Below are 18,125 nucleotides of genomic sequence, written 5' to 3'. Positions count from 1 at the left end.
TGACGTGGGTGTTGGGCGGGGCTTTGCTGGGGGCGGGACGGTGGTGGCTGCGCATGTGCCGGCGGAGGCGGCCCGAGGTGAGATGGCGGCGCGGGAGCTGCAGTTCTGTGAGCTGGGAAGGGAGGGGGCACGGCGGGCTGGTCGGTACCTGGGGCGGATTGAGCCGGGCTGGTACCGGGGGGGGGCAAGGCACGGTACTGACCGCTGCTCCTGTGACACCCCCCCCTTTCTCCCCCCAGGCAGCGATGGCAGAGCCGCGGTGTGAGGGGCAGCCAGGGTGTGGCACAAGGAGTACGGACTCATCCCCTGGCCTGTCAGGCACGTCCCCCCCAGCTGGGGCAGCACCCCCCGCAGCTCCCCCCGCCAGGGCAGCGCCCCCTGGGCCAGGCCCAAGCCCCCTTCCCAGGGCAGCTCCTCCCGTGGCGTCCCCTGCCATGGCATCAGCACCTGTGCCAGACAAAAGCCCCCCTGCCAGGGTAGCTCCCCCCACTCCATCTGAAACAATGCCCCCCATGCCAGCCGAGGAAACACCCATGCTGCTGCTGGATGATGTGCGATACCAGATCGCTTGCACCAACTGGTACTAGAACTGTCCAGCTCCACTGCATCTGGAAGGCAAGTCTCAGACCCCGCAGCGCCAGGCACCCAGTGATGCAGATGGACTCCATGTCGCCTCCAGGAGCACCTGTATTACTGCCCTCCTTGAAGATGACATCCTGCGTACTGCTGCATCTGATGCTTTGAATAAAGAGCCAGGGTCAAAGCTGCTGAGTTCCTGCTCTTCTCTCCGGCTACTAGGCTCCCATTTCTACCAGCTTTCATGCTGATATCCCCAAATCACGTGGACAGCGACCCCTGTCATAACCACAGGGCTTTACTCTCTCCCCTCACCCACAGAAACTTTCCTTCCCAAGGGGCCATATCCCCTCTCTCTCCCATGCACACATGTCCTGCCTTCTTGTGCTTTATACACTAACAGAGTCTGTACACACAGTGTGCTGACTGCACAGCTTGCTGTTTTCAGAATCAAATCCACTTTTTGCTGGATTTATGCTTCTCCCCAGCAAAAGATATCGCCTTCCCAAAATTCACCTTCCAACCCCCACCCCACCCAATTGAGCTACAGCGTTGTTCAACACAGAAGACCAGGTTTTTTTAATAATGGTGAGTGCATTCCCTCTCCCACCACGCTAATACTCAAAGGCAGCTAAAATCTTTTTTAAAAACTGCCCTCTGCCAGAAAGCAAGTGTGAATAGCAGGAGCCCAAACTGTGAGGTTTGCAGCGCTGTGAGTGACTGTAAACAGTGTGAAAACAGAAACCATTGTATAGCCTTAGTTGGAGAAATTGGGGCTACCTCTACCATCATTTTTGCTGCTCACTTCCTAAAGTGCTGAGTAAAATAATTGCCTTTAGGCAACATTTGTCCGGTTGCTAGAAGTGCAAAAAGAATGAAATAACCAGCGTGCAGACTTCCTTCAATGTTGCCAATGCCATGTACACAGGGAACAGAAAAGCATGCCTACGCACAGCGTAAGATTCCTCCAGCCAGCAAAAATACATAGACTCTCACGTGATGGGGAATTGCCACAGGATCAGAATGGGCTCACCACTTCATTGCAGTAGGGTTTCTTTGGGTTTGCAGTGGCTTAGCTGGGAGCAGCACTGGGCTCCATGTGTTCAGATCTAACCAGACTTGGTCTATGAGGCTTTAAGTGCATGTCAAATCTGAACTTGTGCAACAGGTCTGAAAATAGCAGTGTAAATGGTTCTCAAACTTATTTGATCGCACCTCCCTTCTTTGTGGCTGTAGTAGTTTACACCCCCCAACTCTGAGTGCTGCCCAGCAGCCTCTGCAAATGCCCAGCTCTAAATGTGTAAAGTGAATTTTTTCCCTAAAGCTTCTCATGGTCCTCAGAATACATTCTGCACCCCCAGTTTGAGAACCTCTGCTGTAAGAAGTCTCTATGTCCCTGCTGAGCAGAGGGAGGGGAGAGTGGCACTTTATTCAACTGACAGAATGGCAATGCATTACAGTTTTCTAAGAATTAGTGCCAGGGTTCATAGTACTTGACTGAAACATGCAACTTGGTGTGGTGCCAAGGCCACTGGGAGGAGGCTAAGGGGTGCCATTGACACCTCATCCCCACTGTGTTCCAGCAGTCTCACTTCACAGCAGCTTGGCTGCTGGCCACAGAGGCTCTCTTCGCAGCAGGCTGAACCTTGGTCCTAATAGCATGGTAGATGAGGCACTCCTCTGCAGTGATTTACTGCCTGGGCAGCTTCTTGTAGCAGATCCTCTGATGAGTCTGTCCTCCTTGGCAGGTTGCACAGCAGCTGGCAGTTCAGTGTGACCAGCTGGTGGTGCTCTGGGAGGGGGACAGAAGGGCATTGGGGTTTCTGGCTCAAGAGCAAGGTGATGGCTGTGGAATGGAATTGTTCCCGGTGTCATTTTAGACAGGACAGTCTCCCACATTAAAGCTAGCTGCTCCTTTCCTTACCACCACCCCAAGCTAATTTCAGACCCTCCCTCCTTCCCTTTGCCAAGTGTCCGGATCAGCCCTCCCTCGTGGAAGGGCAAGGAATTGGTTCCCTCCTTGTGTCCTAGATTGTTTCAATGGATTCACTTCCCCTCTCCTCACGCCTACACTCTCCTCCTTTCCCTGCTATCTCTCAGTGCTGGAGGATCTTCTTGCCAGCAGCCTGGCCCTCTAGAAAATGAGCCCCTACCCACTCCTGTAGTTCAGTTCTGCCCCACTCTCATGCACCCTACATTGCGATTCTTGTCAGCAACTTGGGCTTTGGTGCTAAATCCACCTGTCTCGTCCCAGGGCTGGGCTGACTCCTCCAGCTTAGTAGAGTGCTGGGGGCTGGTATTCCTAGTCCCCTCTTGCACAGTCACATTGCTGGGGGGGTCCCAATGGCTATAGGCAGAAACTGCCCTTTGCATGCCTCTTCTGATCAGTGGCTTCAGTTTACTTGACACCAGCTCTCCAGGGTGAGAAGAGCCTCCACCCACCGCTGCATGTCTGCCCCTGCTAACTCCACCCTTCACTCATCTCCACTCCACAACCTTGGCATCATTACTGGCCCTGCTGTTCCCACCCTTGCAGCACGGCCTGAGTACACCACAGCCTCATTGGCTGTTGTCCTGGCTCCCGCTGCTCATCTCCATGGTCTCTGGCTTGTACGTGGCTTAAATCAGGGCAGGTTGAGTGGAGAACAGCCCAGCCGAGTTCGGAGGGATTTTAACCTGGCACTAATCTTTTCCAGGGAGCAGGCAAGCTGAGGCCAGACTGTGCTTTCACACTCCAGGACATGTGTAAGATTCGTGCTGGTGTCTCCTGCTGGCAAGGGGAGGGGATGCTCGGCCCCCAGGAGCTGCTCTGTTTTGAACAGGAACAGCAGTTTCCAGGCCTTTAGGCAACAGCAACGAGAGCCAAGTGCTCCTCTCCCTCCTGTCTGCACAGTCACAGGACGGGGTGAACAAACTCCTAGCCAATGGAGAACTCGCCCTATGGCCCAGGAGAGGTGGCTGCCCCTAGGTTTCCCTTAGGCTGTATTACCTGGACTTGCTGTTGGTGGCTGTGGGGCAGGCTGAGGGGCATAGCATTCAGCTCTATCCTCCCCACACCTTGGGGGCAGGGCCCTACTGGATACGGGGCCACCAGGCCTTTGGGACACTAACGTTACCCCTCAGGCAGGCAAGGATCCACCCATTTTTGCCCTGGAGAGGACAACAGGGGAAATTCAGCCGGCAGTTTTCACACAGCCCTTCCATGGGCCGACTTCCCACCCTAGCGATGGGAATGTCAGAGCTGAAGTCAAGGCCCACTGGAGAGAATAGGACTCTGCCCATTGCTTTCAGCAGGGCTTATGGGTCACAGATTTACACTGCTTATCTCAGGAGTGTTCGGGGCTTGTGACCTGGCACATGGGTCACATGTTTACACCACCTGTCTCAGGAGCGACCGGGGTTTGTGGCCTGACATGTGGGTCACACATTTACAGCACCTGTCTCAGGAGCATCCTGGCTACCATGTTCCTCTCAGGGGCAGGCAGAGAAGACAAGCTGCAACCACAAAGCCCTAACAATAGAGATTTACTTGTTACTACTGACAGCACTCCATTGCATAGTTAGGTGACGTTTCAATTCCCCAGTCCTCATCCGTGTGGGTGCTGCAGCTCCCAGTGTTGGGTTCAAGCCTACAGCTACCCTGCCTTTAGTCTGATCGCAGGGAGATCAGAGAGACAAGCCACAAAGAGCGGGTGCGCCAGCTAGAGACAAACTAACCCCTTTCTCTTGGCAACGGCAAGGGACAGAAGGAATCAGAGGTTGAGGAACGAGCTGGAAACCAGAAGCTGGCAGCATCCCGGCAGCAGGGAGAAGCGAGCAAGTGGTATCAGAGCCGAGGCTTGTGCTGGTGGGATTCAGACGTGTCATACAGGCTGAGTAGACGGTCGGCCTCCCGCCAGCCTGACAGAAGGGCCCCATGCGTAGTGGAGTAGAAAGTCCGATGCGTGGCTTCTCCAGCAAAGAGAACCTGCTGCGGCTGCAATGGGAAGAGCAGAAGGAGGCGTGAGCACAGCACAGCACTTGCAGGGTTAATCACACTGTTCTTGGACTCATGCGGAAAGGCGGCTGCATGCCCCTTTCAGGGATAATCGTCCAGCTTCCAACAGAACATGTGATGCATACAGAACCGGGGAGGGGGACTACTCCACTGCAGCCACAGCTTTGTGCATGCACCACACTACGTATACCACACCTCCCATGGCACTTCCCACACTGGGGACAGCAAATGTCCCGGTAACCTGCCCCGGGTCATGGTGCCTAGGGCATTTTGTTGAACCGTTTATAAGGGCTTTGCTGCAATATACCCATGCCCTGTAGCTTCATTATGGCTGGGAGAGGCCCCGATCCCACATCCTTCTAGTTTAGCTGTCGATGAATGGGGCTTTGTTAAGCAGTGGATTCCCTGGGTATTTCAATGCCAAGCTGCCCTCCCCATTTCCCTTGGCACATGCGCCAACACTGTAGCTGTCATTCTGGTGCTGTGCTGCAACCAGGGATTAGGCATTTTTGTCATCAGCACATCTAGCCCTGCTCAGAGTTGACAAATGCCAGTGTCTGGTGTGTCATCCATCCCCTCGTTAGCCCTGCCAGAACTCCGGCTGCACTAGTGCGAGGGGGGAGATTTCCCCATGGCGGCAAAGCCTGTTGCAATGCTCCACGCTATGCCAGCCAATTGGGGAGAAACGCTTCATCCCCCACCAGAGGGGGACAATGCACCAGCTGGGCCCTGATGAGTCAGGCCAGAGGGAGCAGTGAGAGACGGTGGGGGGAAGACAGACATCAGACAGGACCATCACAATCAAACAAAGGCAGCTACTGTAATTCCCATCTCCAGCCCTCCACGGCAACTGCAGTTGTTCACCCCACAGGCAGTGCAGAAGGAACGCTGCACTCCTTTGCTACCGTACCCAGGTGTGAAAGCAAAGCCATTACCCGGGGGTCAGCTGCATCCTCGGGAAGGGGTTGAGCCAGTGCATCAATATCATCTCCTGAACTGCCGACAGCCACGTAACTGTAGGAGCCTCTGGTGTAGGGAGCACTGTGCCACTGAGATCGCATCACCTTCTTTGGCGGGGCGAGGTGAGGGTTCCCTGAACCACAAACACAGCAGCTGAACACCTGGCAAGGGGGGGCCTGCATCTCACAGCACAAGCAGCATTCATAGGGCGTCAGGCACTAGGACTCTGCACAGACATGCAGAGCTGGTCTGCGACTCATCCTAGCAACCAAACCAGGTGAGTCACATTAGCTCCAGTTCAGGATTATAAAGTGAACAATAAGGGGCCATGCAGGAAGGGGTAATTTGGGATCCCACCCAGCATGCAGGGGCTGTGCTAGCAGACGAGGAGGGGGATAATACCATCTGCTTACGCATCATTTACAAACCAGGACATGGCTGAAGAGCCCAGCTCAACGTTCCACACCCTACAGACGCCTGCCTCCGCAGTCAGCTCTGCGAACCAGTGCGGGGCCTCACACTTCAACTAACACAGCAAAGCTGGAATCTCAACAGCCGCCATCGCCCCAGACGAGCTCTCCCCTGCGTGGTGGGTGGCTCACTTCCTACGGTGGGACTCTGATGGCGTGGAGCCCTCGGCTTCCTGTTTCATGGCCTCCATTTTCAAAAGGGGCTAGTGCTTTTGGGAGCCTCAGCTGGAGGCACCAGGGAGAGGCCTGATTTCCCGAGCGAGGGTGCCCAGCACTTGCTGAAAAGCAGGTCCCTTTAAAGCAAGTCAAGCTGAGGCCCCAGGCAGCGAGGCCCCAACATCACTAGTCCCTTTGAAAGCTCAGCCCAATGAACTGAAGAATTCACATGTAGGCCGGGGGGGGGGCGCTACCTGTCAGTCTATGAATGACATCAGTTAAGGCCGTAAGAACTGCAGCGTCACTGAGGGTCTCCATGTACTCAGATTCCTTCCCAGCAATAAAGCCACAGAGGACGTGCCCATACCTAAGAAAAGAGAGGTGAGCAGCTTCATTCCAGAGAGAGGATCTGCTAGGCATGGGGGGACCCTGGTACAGCTAGGTAAATAGCTGGGGGCCACAACTCCACTGAAAGCAAAGATGGCTGCTGGGAATGATGGGAATCTGGCAATGCTAGGAAAGCTGCAGGCCAGCGCTTCAGCCAGCGGGGAAACTGAGGCACAGCTGGCAGGTGCTGTGGCCCAAAACTCCCAGATGCGGTGAGTCACTGGTACAAGTAGGAAATAGCTGTGGGCCAGGACTCTGCTGGGAGCAGGACAGACTCAGGGTGGCAAGAGATCTGGTTTCATGCTTTCAGGGGTGACAGAACCCTTTGGATAAATACCATGACAATGAAGGTGTGGGTGGAGTGAGTTGGAAGGTCTGATGGGAGACAGCATAACCTATGCCAGTGGGCGTTAGGGGCTCTTAGGGTCACAGTTGCACTCCGTGGCTGCTTGGCAGAGCTCTGAGCAGCACTGGAGCTGCCTGTCGGCAGACTCAGGAGGGCAACACTGATCCAGTCACACTTGGGCCGCACTCAGAAAATTCTCTGTGCTGCTACAAGGACAAGAACCAAGAGTTTAACATAAACTGGAGTGGACAAATCAATTCTGCAAGGCCTGGTCAGTAACATTCATTGCCCTGTATTCCCTGGCATCCTGCCCACTTAGCTGGGTACCGACAGTTCTCAAGGGGCTGAATGGGTAGAGTTTGCTGGATGGCTCCAGTGAGAAAAGGCCACAACACTGCCATGAACCAGTCCCCTGAACGTCAGGGAAGTGTGGGACTGGTGCGTGGCACTCTCGTGAGCTGAACTGTACCATCTATTCTAACCCAGAGCACCCCCAGAAGCCAGTTACCACACCCCAACTCAGGCCCCCACATACCGTTCCGGCGGCTGGAGGACCAAGAAGACGATAAGTTTTCTGAACCAGCTGGCCTGCAGGTCGGTCCCAGCCTCGACCAGAGGAGACTCGTCCTCCCAGACAACCTCGATCAGCTGGCAGTCCGGTGGCCAGAACGGCTGCTCAAACTCCAGGAAGACCTTGTTGTTCGTCCCGAAGCCCAGCTGTCTAATGGCGTCTGCTTTCCGGGGAGGCAGCGGAGGGTCGATAAAGGTCTCGTGATGCTCTTTAAGGAACCCTACGAACATAGGTGGCGAGTTATATGGGCCTGTGGTGCCCGTGCTCCACCACTATTCAGGAATGTGGGCCAGGCTCCACCAATGTTTGGGCTTATATTTTACATACATTTTGATGTGAACAATATGTCTGTTCACAATTGTCCACTGAGCATCAACTTGAAGGGCATGCTTAACCTTATTTCTTAAGATAGTGCAACCTTGTGTCGTGAAAACAGGCTAAATTATCGAAGTGCTTCTGTGACGTGCAGTCTTCCAACAGTCTGCATACGCAATGATGACAATGATGCGGGACTGTGATGGAGACCCGCATTATTCTCATCATCGTCTAAATAGAAGGTTGGAAGTCTGTGTCATGAATTCACCCACTCTGCACCGCTGCATCTCTTACAAATATGGCCCTGATCCGGATTCATTTGAAAGGCGTCTGTATATTGTTTGAGTGCCTGAGGGGAAAAACACGCAACTTCAATTTGGCGGTCAGTTTGGGGTACGATCGTATTTAGCACAATACTTGATTATTTTATACTCTTTAAAGTAAAGTATATAATTGGTTGTATAAGCGTACAACAAAATATAATGTATTGAAACAGGCGAGTGCTGCTTCTGACTTTCCACTTCTAATTGGCCCTTGTAATCTTGTGGCGCTTTTTGCTCAGTCTGCAAAAACTGTTCTGAAAAGAAGATTTAATATTTTCTACGAAGGCCGAATCAATGTTTATTTCATCTGGATTCCAAGATGCACATTGTGTGGTTTTACATCACACAAAAAATCCTTCTGTCACAAGGAAGGGGTAATGAAGAATGCTGCTCTGCAATCGCAAGTCAATGTTTCTGCACTAATGTCGGCCAGTTACAGAAAAGAACCACAATCAGCTAGGAATGCACTACACAACATTTTTAACAGTGTTCAGTACCTAGCTCAACAAGGCATAGCATTACGTAGACATAATGAGAGTGATTCAAATTTGATGCAGCCCTTGTTGCTCTGCAGCACAAATTCAGAGGAACTGAGACTGGCCTAGTCGCACAAAATACAAGTGGCTATCACATGAGGTTATTAACGAAATAATCAAAACGATGGCAATGATGGTTCTAAGACAAATTGTGCAAAAGATAAAGGCTTCTAGGTTTTACACCATTGTAATGGATGAGACTACTGATCTGTCAAGAAATGAACAAATAAGTTTTTCTTTAAGGTTCTTTTCTAGTAAAGACTAGATTTATGAGGAGTGTATTGGGTTTTACCAAACTGACACAATGGATGCTGCTTCTCTTTTCAAAATTGTGAAAGATACACTTCAGGTGTGATTTGCCCTTTTCTGATTGCTGGGGGCAGTGTTACGACAGAGCCAGTCATGTGTCCTGTAAATTTACTGGGGTCCAAGTCAGAGTGAAGGATCGAAAGCCGAGAGTGGAATTTGTGCACTGTGCTGCACATTCCCTTAACCTTGCCACGCAGGATGCCCTGCATAATAGTCCAGAATGTTGTGATATGTTTTCAATGGTGAATGATCTCATCAATGCCCTCAGGGAGTCATCAAAGCGTATGACAGCATTCAGAGAGTTTCAGAGTGAAGGGGAGCCTTCTTTACGACCACTGTGCCCAACAAGATGGACACTAAGGCTCAGCAGCATTAAATCACTGCTCAGCAACTACGAGGCCATGACGAACTGCCTGAATGAATTTAGTCACTCTTCAGATGAATTTGGCTCAAAATGCAGTGGATTCTTGAAGCAACTTCAATCTTTTTCAATGTACCTTACACTAACAGTTCCTCTGAAATCCATGGGTTCTGTAGAAAAAGTTAATGCAAAAATTCAAAGCCCAAACATGTCATTGGCAAGCATTATGAAGAAAGTTGGCCTGTTGCAAGAGGTGTTGCGTGGGATGTGCACTGATTCATCATACAATCACTTCTGGGAAACAACAATAGATAAGGCAAGAAATCGTATTTAGATGATCCTATGTTCCTGAGAAAACACAAGCCACTAATTTGGCTTGACCAAGGAAGCCTTCCTCACACTTTCAGTGACCCCAAACAGTATTTTCATCAAACATATGTCAGGATCATTGATGCTTGCGAAGTTGTCATTGAACAGAGGTTTTCAACAGAAAGCTTTACATTCCCAGTAAAATTGGAGAAGCATATAACTGATGCAGTAAATGGCTCAAAACAGGACAGTGTCCCAATAAGTGATGCTTTCCATGGTGACATTCACACGGAGAGGCTCTCTCTTCATTTAGAAATGCTGAGTGATATTTGCAGATCGAGAAATTGCCAGCTTAATTCAGTGAGCGAAATGAAGCAATTTCTGAAACAAAATGAAGGCTTGAGTGACGTTTTTGTCAAAAGTTACAATTCTCCTGAAATTGTGCTACGCAATTCTGACTACAACCTGCACCGCTGAGCGATCATTCAGTTTCCTGCACAGACTGAAAAATTATTTGAGAACGACAATGGGCCAAGAACATCTAAATCACTTGGCATTTCTGCACATTCATAAGAACTCTACCTCTGATTGGACATTGCAAGTCTCCTGGATGACTTCTTTTCAAGAACCGAACAACGACAAAAAGTGTTTGCTGCCTCCTGAATGCTGAAGAAAGGATCTGACTCAGGGGAGAGAGCGGGGTCCCACCAGACAGGCTAGATTTAATCCCCAGACTGACTGCAGTTAGCCTTGCCCCTGCTTGGCTGGGGGCGTGGCAGGAAGCCATCCATCCAGGGCCCTGCCACTGGGGAGACAATGGGCTTGGGTCATGTTTTGCTCCTGATAGGTAGAGGCTGAAAGAGCTTTAAAGGGAGCGGTTCTTTGCTGCAGAGATAGCAGGGGTGTCCCGTTTGGGGGAGCACTCCTTGGCTAGCTGAGATGTGGATGGGGCATTCTCGGTCTTTCACACACTCAGCTAGGGCGTGGAGAGCTTCCTTCTCCAGTGCTGGGCTGAAACAGGAGACAAACAGCATTTTTAAACAGCTCTGAGTACCACGACCTTCCCCTTAACCAGCCAGGAGGCACTGCCTGGAGACCCTGCCAGGGCGGGCAGGACCCAAACGTCCCAGCCTCTTCCCAGAGCAGCAAACACAGCTACCACCCTCGCTCCTCCTCGGCGGGTCCCCATAGCTCTCACACAGCTGCTCCGCATCCTCGCCAAGGGCTGCTCAGCAGGGTGGACAGCTCATTGTGTCTCTCCCTTGCTGAGCGACATGCGCTCCGCCCCCTGACCTTCCCAAGCTCGCTGGGGTTTCGGTTCTCCTTGTATGTGGCAAGCTGGCACATCCTGACAGGCATCTGTCCCCACTGAGATTATACCCAGCATGGCAGCAGGGTCGATTCCTGGGCTTGGTCAGAGAAAGTTAATCTGCTGCTGTCCCTGGCACTGCTGCAGCAGCCACAGCCAGCGATCCTGCCCCTCGTGGTGCCCTTCGCAGAGCTGCCTCCCAGCCCCTTGTTGGATGGGCTCCTCACCTGAGCACTGGCACACTGAGATAGACTGCAAAAGGGGAACTAGCCCCTCGCCTTGGTCTCTGCTACAGAGAGCAGACTGACCCATACGCGTCTCCTGGCAGCCTTACCAGCCATCCCAGCACCCTCCAGGTCTTGGCTCTTTATAAAAGACACAAGCATTGTTTGAAGCAGCCAGGGCTGCTCTGCTCTGGATACATGGCTACGATAGCCTGCAGTCCTTCGTCATTAACCACCCAGGCCTCTGTATAACTGAGCATGGCATGGATGCCACCCGGCACCAAGGTCTCGGCCTCATCCACAGCCTGAGCGTGCAGTTGCTGCAGGGAGACCAGGTCAGGGCAGAGGTACCTGGTCAAGCTCCACACCCACACAATTGCTCCTGGGAGTCAGTTCCGGTCGTGGGTAGCTGGCTGGGAGAACTCCATCCCTGCGCTGCCCAGCTGCCCCTGCAGGGCTGTCAGCGCCCCTGCTACAGCAGGACGGAGCTGGCGAGGGCGGGCGTGGCTGGCACACCCCAGAGTCACATGTTTGGTTGGTGCTGAACAGGGTGGATAAAAATCAATGATTAAAAAAAAAAAAAAGTCTGATTTTTTTTAAATTTAAATCGGATTTTTTTGATAAAATGCTTTTTGAGGAAAAAAACCTATCTAAAGTTAGTTTTAATTAGGATACATTATTGAGCAAAGATTTCTCATCATGGAATAGTGATTATAAATTCTAATTCCATAGTATGAGACTATATTCATGTAATGTTTAAGAAAAGTCTTGTAAGTGAGTTCCAATAGTTCATGGATTAGAGATCCAATCTTATGGAGTTCCAGGGGCTTCTGTATCGATTAATTAGTTAATCTTTCTATCTACCCAAGGGGACTCAGTGCTCAGGCTAGAAGATACCGCCAGAGATGCTTAGTTTTGCAGTTCTCAAACTGTGGATTTGTGTCTCCAATTTTACTGGTAATGTAAAGCTTTCTGTTGAAAACCTCCACAAATGCTTGTTAAGAGCAAAAATGTTTTTAAACATAAATAAATTAATAATATATAGAGGTGAGAACTAAAACACTTCAATCCTATTGTTCCTCTGCAAATTTATGTACACAGAGTCAATCTCTTACCTCCCTCTAAAAGTGCAAAGTTTCAGAAAGTTCAAGGAATAGAAGATTGTTGGGGGCTGAATATATCTGGACAAGGAGAAGTCTGGAGATAAATGTGAGAAGGGAGGGACAGGCAGCAGAAACAAAAATGAAACTGTTTGAGCAGCATATTCCAGAAGTCTTGAGGTCTTTCTGAGTGTAGCCTTCATTGATTTGAGATCTACCATACCATTCTCTCACTAAAAGGGAAAACCTATATGGCAGCAGGCCGTAAGAGAGACCCAGTTTGGGAATATTTTAATGAAGTTCCTCTACCTGTGGGTAAGACAGGCATGCGTGCAAAATGCAAATAGTGCAACAAAGAAATGCAAGGCCTGGTTGCCCAAATGAAACAACATCATGAGAAGTGTTCCTTCTCAGAAGGAAGCTGTGTTGAAGATGATAAAAGGAACATGTCTGAACATGCGGAATCTTCAGGTTGGTAACAACCAACAAGAATGCACTTTTATGTAGAAATCCATGATTAAATCGAGTCTTCCTGACGAGTGATTTAAATCAATTTGATTTAAATCAAATCCACCCTGGTGCTGAAGCAGCAGGCACAACATGTGCCCAGGCGCTGGGTCCGCGGGCACCTCATTGTCGCAGGGCATGAGCCCTTGCTGTGGCCACTGCGACCCACTACTGGTATCTGCGATCATCCGGCAAGGGGTAGGCCTGGATGGTAGGAACCAGTGGGCCAAGATGGACAATCCATCAAGGGGCCTCCAAAAGCGAGGCTGTCTTCAGGGCCCTTGGTGAGACATGCAACCGTGTCTCTGCCCTCAGGGGCCCTGCACACTGGGTCTCGGGGGGGGGGGGGGGGGGGCGCGCAAGCTCCCACATCCGCCCCCTGCGGGAACCAGCTTGGGGATTACTGATTGGGTTCGCCCAGCTTCAGGGCAGGGATCTGGGTGTCCTACCCGGCCAGCCCTTCCTATGGGAAGCCTCTCAAGTCTGACGGGCTGGAAGGCCTTTCCCTCAGTGTGCACAAGGGCTGCCCCCATTTATCCTGCCACTCCCTCTGGGCGTGGGTGCCAGAATGCCCTCTGGTACTGCCCAGCCTGTGCTCTCTGCTCGGCTGGGCGTGGGCCCCTCAGCTTCTTCAGGAAGTACAGAGATGCCACCCAAGGGGCTTTCTCCTCCTGGGTTTTGACACTGGAGGTTTGGGTCTTCTCTGCCCTGAAGACTCTCTGGGGCCAGGAGATCTAGCAAGCACATCCCAGGGGACAGCTGAGCAAGGGGAATGGGGTCTGTTGGACTAATCAAAGCCAGCTTGTGTTCTTGTTTTACAATGCAGTTCGATTTGGTTTCTCTTGCACAGAGCCCCTTGGTGGGGGAGGGGAGGCTGGGTTTTACCAGAGCTCCTTCCTCCCTAGCGTAACACCCTGCGATGAGGTTTTACCAGGGCTCGGTTTGGGAGGAGGGACAATGCCGCAGCTGGGGCATCAGGGCAGAGCTGTCCTTCCCGTGGGCAGAAGACAGGCCAGTGAGCCCAGGCAGGGCATGGCCCGGCCAAGCCAGCCCATGGGGCAGCGTCTGGTTCACCAGAGAGGAGCTGCAGCGGGAACAGGTGGGAGCGAGGCACTCGGGAGCAAGGGGGACGCGAGGCAGTTCACCTAGAGGCACCGTGATGATGACGTGATCTGCCAGGAACCTCTCGCCGTCCTCACACTCAACCTGGACCGGGAACGTCCGCCCCTCTTGGCTCTCCTCCCGGTAGGAGCCGCCCCAGCGAACCACCGTCACTGGCTTGTGGAACAGCACGCTCTCCTTGGGCAGCGAGGTCAGCATGCAGTCCGGCAGGCCTCCATAGCCGCTGCGGGAGAGGAAGTGCCCATCACCAGCACATCAGCCCAGGGCTCGCTGGGGGCCACTAGCCTCCTCCCCAAGCTCAGACAGACCCACACACCAGTTCAGCTTCCTCCCCACAGGGAAAGGCCCAGAGCAGCCCCAGTGCCCCAGACCAGGCTTAGGCGAGAGGGGCAGCAGAGTGGGCTTTAATTCACCCCCCTCTCTGCTCCCTGGGGGAGCCTGACACCCCCCCACAGCCTTCCTTGCTGCTGGAGCTGCCCTGGACTACTGGGGTGCCCCAGCACGTGGGCGATTGTATGACTGCTGGGCTCCCTCTGTGCAGGCAGACCAGAGAGGGAAGCAGGGGACTGGGGGAGACAGACACACAGACGGGCACATGCACGCCAGCGGGAGACACAATGCATGAGCATTTCCACAACTTTCTAGGGGTGTGTGGGGCCTCTCCTTTTACGGCCAGTGTGCCCCAAAATGGCACCACCACAAGGGCTCCTGCCCCCAAGGCTGGCACTTTGGGCTCTGCACCCTGCCGCCCAGTGAGCTGGTAGTGTTATTACCGCTTTGCACAGACACAGGGGACAAGCCAAGCATCTGGCAGTGCAGAATAACATCAGCCTACCCTGGACAAGTGAGAGGCCACTCTTGCCTGCCGAGCGGCATTGAGGCCTTGCGTTCCTCAGCTCGGCAAGCTGCACACCACACTCCCCTCTGGGACAGCGACACAAACACCGCGACAAGGTCGCTGCTTCTTGACCAGCCAGGGCTGTGCTCCCAGCTGTCCGCGGACACAGCACTATGGAAACACTCCCCTGCCTGCATCCCCCGTTTTAAGTCACCCTCTGGCTCGGGAAAGAGCTCTCAGCTCCTCCTAAACAAGGGATGCAGCCCCTTCAGGCCCAATGCAACACTGGGCCCAGTGCAACACCTGTAAGAGCCTTTCCCACTGCCTTCCACAGGAGAAAGCCCAGCCCACCTTCACCTTGCCAGCTCCAGGCTCGGAGGGGGAGCTGGGACTGCAGGCTCCCTGCGCTGCAGGTGGAGGGCTAAGAGCCAGTCCTTTGCTCTGCAGAGACATTTTTAAAAGCAGAGGCTGGGCTGTTTGCAGAGCCTGGAAGGGGGGAGCTGGGCTCTTCCACTCTGCAGGACTCTACTTAGGATGGGCAGACGCTGCGCCAGGTTGCTCTCAAAGCCTGCAAGCACTGAGAAAGCGCAGCCAGCCCCCGCTTGCCCCACTCACCCAGGGAAGGTGCAGTCCAGGCCGGGGAGCATGGCGTACTCCCCAAAGGGCCCCAGCGCCACGTGATCCATGCTGTGGGTCCCGCTCACACAGCACTCCAGCTTGAAGTACGTGTTGAGGACAGCCAGCTTCAGCCATTTGGTTTCGTCATCATCCGTCCACTCCTTCACCTGCTGGGCAATCTCCTTCCGCAGATACTCGCCCACACTGGGCACAGAGACTTGTGGCACGTGCAGGAACTCACGCGTCTGGTCCAGCAGGGTGGAGAACAGATTCCTCACCCCCTCCACCAGCTCTGGGCTCAGGACTCGCCCTGCGCTGGAGTAGAACACAGCGGGCAGGAGGGGGTGGCCCCCCACCTCGATCTGCTGGTTCTCCTCGGACATGGCTTCCTCATCCAGCAGCCCGTAGTCGGACGCCAGCTGAAAGACAGGGTTCTCCTTGGAGGGTCCATGGATCCAGTGTGCGCCCATCTCCACCACTTCACTCCCTAGCAGGCAGGGGAAACATTACACAGCATTGGCACAGACTCTCACAGCCTGCTGCCCCCCAGCCTGGCACAGCTCCCTACCCTCCTGCCCCAGAGACGCCACCTCAGAGCCTGGCACAAACCCACCCAGCCTGTTGCCCCCCAACTTGGTGCGCATGCACACAGCCTGCTGCCCCCAGCATGGCACAGCTCTCCAACCCCCAGCCCCAGAGCCTGACACAGACCCACACGGCCTGGCACAGCTCCCCAGCCTCAGGGATGCCACCTCCAATCCTGGCACAGATCCACCCTGCCTGGCACAGCTCCCCAATCCCACAATAGGTCTCATCCTGGTCTCTAACAGGTAGAGACCAGCTTGGGCCCTCACGCGGGAGGGTTAAGAAGCGTCCAGAGTGGTTGTTCTCACTAGTCATGATCACCCGCTCAATGCCAGGTGCTGGGACGCAGGGCAAGAGGCAGCTGTACGCCACAGGGACACTGCCCCAGAGCCCGGCGCACCCCCCCCCCCAGCCTGCTGTCCCCCAGTCTGGCACAGCTCCCCAGGGACGCCGCACCCCGGCACAGCCGCCGGACACTGCCCCAGCCCGGCTGGGTCGGGGCCTAGCTCCCCGCGGGGCCCGGCCGGTACCGAATCGCTGGGAGCAGACGCGGCCCCCGGCCCGGCCCGTGGACTCCAGCAGGCGCAGGTGGGGAAAGGCTCGGGAGCTAGAGAGACGCTGCGCAGCGCCGAGCCCGGCGAGCCCCGCGCCCACCACCAGCACCCGGGGTCGGACCCCGTCGGCGGCCTCCATCCCGCGGCGCGCTGAGCTCAGCAGCGCCCGCCCCGCCACCTCCTGGAGACACCTCCTCCAGCCCAACCGGATCCGCCCCCTTCAGCCCGCCCGATCCGCCTCTTCACCGCCTCCTTCCTCTTCCCTCCTCCAGCCCGCCCCGATCCGCCTCTTCACCGCCCCCTGCCTCCTCCAGCCAGCCCCGATCCGCCTCTTCGCCGCCTCCTCCAGCCCGCCCCGATCCGCCCGGGCGGGGACGGCCAGAGGGGCAGAGGCATTACCCTCACCCAGCACTGGTTAGAGAGAACGCAGCTGGGGCACGCATGGTGTGTGATTCCACACACAGCAGCAACCACAGTCCTTTACTGGGACCAGACTTTAGCTCAGACCAAGAGAACGAGCAAGAAAGAACCAATGTCAAGTCCGTCTAAGGGAGAGCACAGAGTGTGTGTCTGCCCAGAATGGGTCCCGGCTCTGCAATGCACAAGCAACAAAGGCACAACAGCCATGCGGCTAGATACACCCTTGCCTTGCCGGTCACACAACACTGTACGTCAGCAGGAACAGCTCCTCCCCTGGACAATCTCACCCCTAAAGAACAGGAGTGAATTGTCCTCCTGGCTGGCACAGACTAGTTGCCAGCATGCAGCCAGCCCGCCCATCAGGGATTAGACAGGCTGGGTGTGAGGCACAAATACATCCAGATGACACACAGCCGGTGATTCTGTGTGGTCCCACACATTTTCAGTGCACTCGCCTTTAACAGGCAGCTCCCGCCTGCCCAGCAATCAAAGCTGGATGTAGTCTGGGCCTCCCCACGAGGTCTGCTTGCAGCCTGTGCCTCCTCTTGGCCTGTCCTCAATGGGATGACAGACTGCCCCCCTTCCCGAGAACAGCAAGGCTGCAAATGAAGAAGGCAAAAAGCAATCCTGAAAGGCTGGGCTGCAGCAGGGGGGCAAGTATCAGGGGGTAGCAGCCCAGCCCACGAGCACCCCCTCACCTGCTGATGCCCCACCACCTCGGCTTGTCTTTTGTAAGCTGAGGCAGGGCGATTCCCCTAACCCGCCTCTCCTCATTCATGCCCCTCTCCTGTTCTCCCCCAGCAACTTCATTCAGGCCAAGGCCCGAGGGAGCCCAGGTAATCCCCAGCCACCCAGGCTGAAGTGCCACAGCTGCATGGAGACTACTGCTGGCTGGCCACCAATCAGCGGTTCGGCAGCGAGCAGAGATCCCAAACCCTCCCTGTTGAGCGGCTGATTGGAGAGCACCGAGCAGCAGCATACACACCACCAGACAGATCCCCCGCCAACAGCCAGCGTGCTAAGTGCTAGGGCAAAAATCCCGGCTGGGCCCTATCAGACTAGGCTTGGCTAAGGGCTCAGGCCACAGTGGGTTTTGCACAGGCAATGCTGGGTGGGAGCTCGCCAGGACAGCTGTTCCAGATTCCTCTGCTCAGGGGCAGCATCCTCAGCTCCGGGCCAGCAACGATCCCGCAGGCTTTAACCATTGCTCTAGGCGTTGGGATACAGGGCAG

At 54.3% G+C, this 18,125-nt stretch overlaps 1 protein-coding gene and 1 long non-coding RNA gene across 4 annotated transcripts; one reads left to right on the top strand and one right to left on the bottom strand.

Moving 5' to 3' along the window:
• The first annotated feature begins 42 nt into the window (after positions 1 to 42).
• LOC128841266 (uncharacterized) lies at positions 43 to 1,780 on the top strand. The gene is made up of 2 exons (XR_008445789.1): positions 43 to 107; positions 240 to 1,780. It is a non-coding gene; the product is annotated as an uncharacterized LOC128841266 (long non-coding RNA).
• Positions 1,781 to 4,084: 2,304 nt separating this feature from the next.
• On the bottom strand, positions 4,085 to 16,648 carry PAOX (polyamine oxidase). Of its 3 annotated transcripts, none has more exons than XM_054036150.1 (7): positions 16,450 to 16,648; positions 15,332 to 15,821; positions 13,902 to 14,101; positions 7,428 to 7,683; positions 6,414 to 6,526; positions 5,509 to 5,666; positions 4,085 to 4,552 (listed from the first exon to the last, which is right to left on the bottom strand). In XM_054036150.1, exons 1-7 carry the CDS (start codon positions 16,610 to 16,612, stop codon positions 4,403 to 4,405), a joined length of 1,530 nt encoding a protein of 509 aa, XP_053892125.1. In that variant the 5' UTR covers positions 16,613 to 16,648; the 3' UTR covers positions 4,085 to 4,402. The 3 variants fall into 3 exon arrangements, with proteins under 3 accessions (XP_053892125.1, XP_053892127.1, XP_053892126.1); XM_054036152.1 differs by having other exon boundaries at positions 16,595 to 16,634; XM_054036151.1 differs by lacking the exon at positions 16,450 to 16,648 and adding an exon at positions 16,228 to 16,343.
• Between the last annotated feature and the right edge of the window lie 1,477 nt (positions 16,649 to 18,125).

Source organism: Malaclemys terrapin, chromosome 7 (assembly GCF_027887155.1).
Source record: "Malaclemys terrapin pileata isolate rMalTer1 chromosome 7, rMalTer1.hap1, whole genome shotgun sequence".
Lineage (NCBI taxonomy): Eukaryota > Metazoa > Chordata > Testudines > Emydidae > Malaclemys > Malaclemys terrapin.
Note: the sequence above shows the minus strand (reverse complement) of the source record. Positions and strands in the feature narration are given on the sequence as shown.

Excerpts from the sequence above, each read along its gene's own strand:
- PAOX (XM_054036150.1), bottom strand. The coding sequence starts at position 16,612 with ATGGAGGCCGCCGACGGGGTCCGACCCCGGGTGCTGGTGGTGGGCGCG. Across the intron at positions 14,102-15,331 it reads CTGGACTGCACCTTCCCTGG|CGGCTATGGAGGCCTGCCGG; the intron begins GTGAGTGGGGCA and ends CCTCTCCCGCAG. Across the intron at positions 7,684-13,901 it reads CATCATCACGGTGCCTCTAG|GGTTCCTTAAAGAGCATCAC; the intron begins GTGAACTGCCTC and ends CTATGTTCGTAG.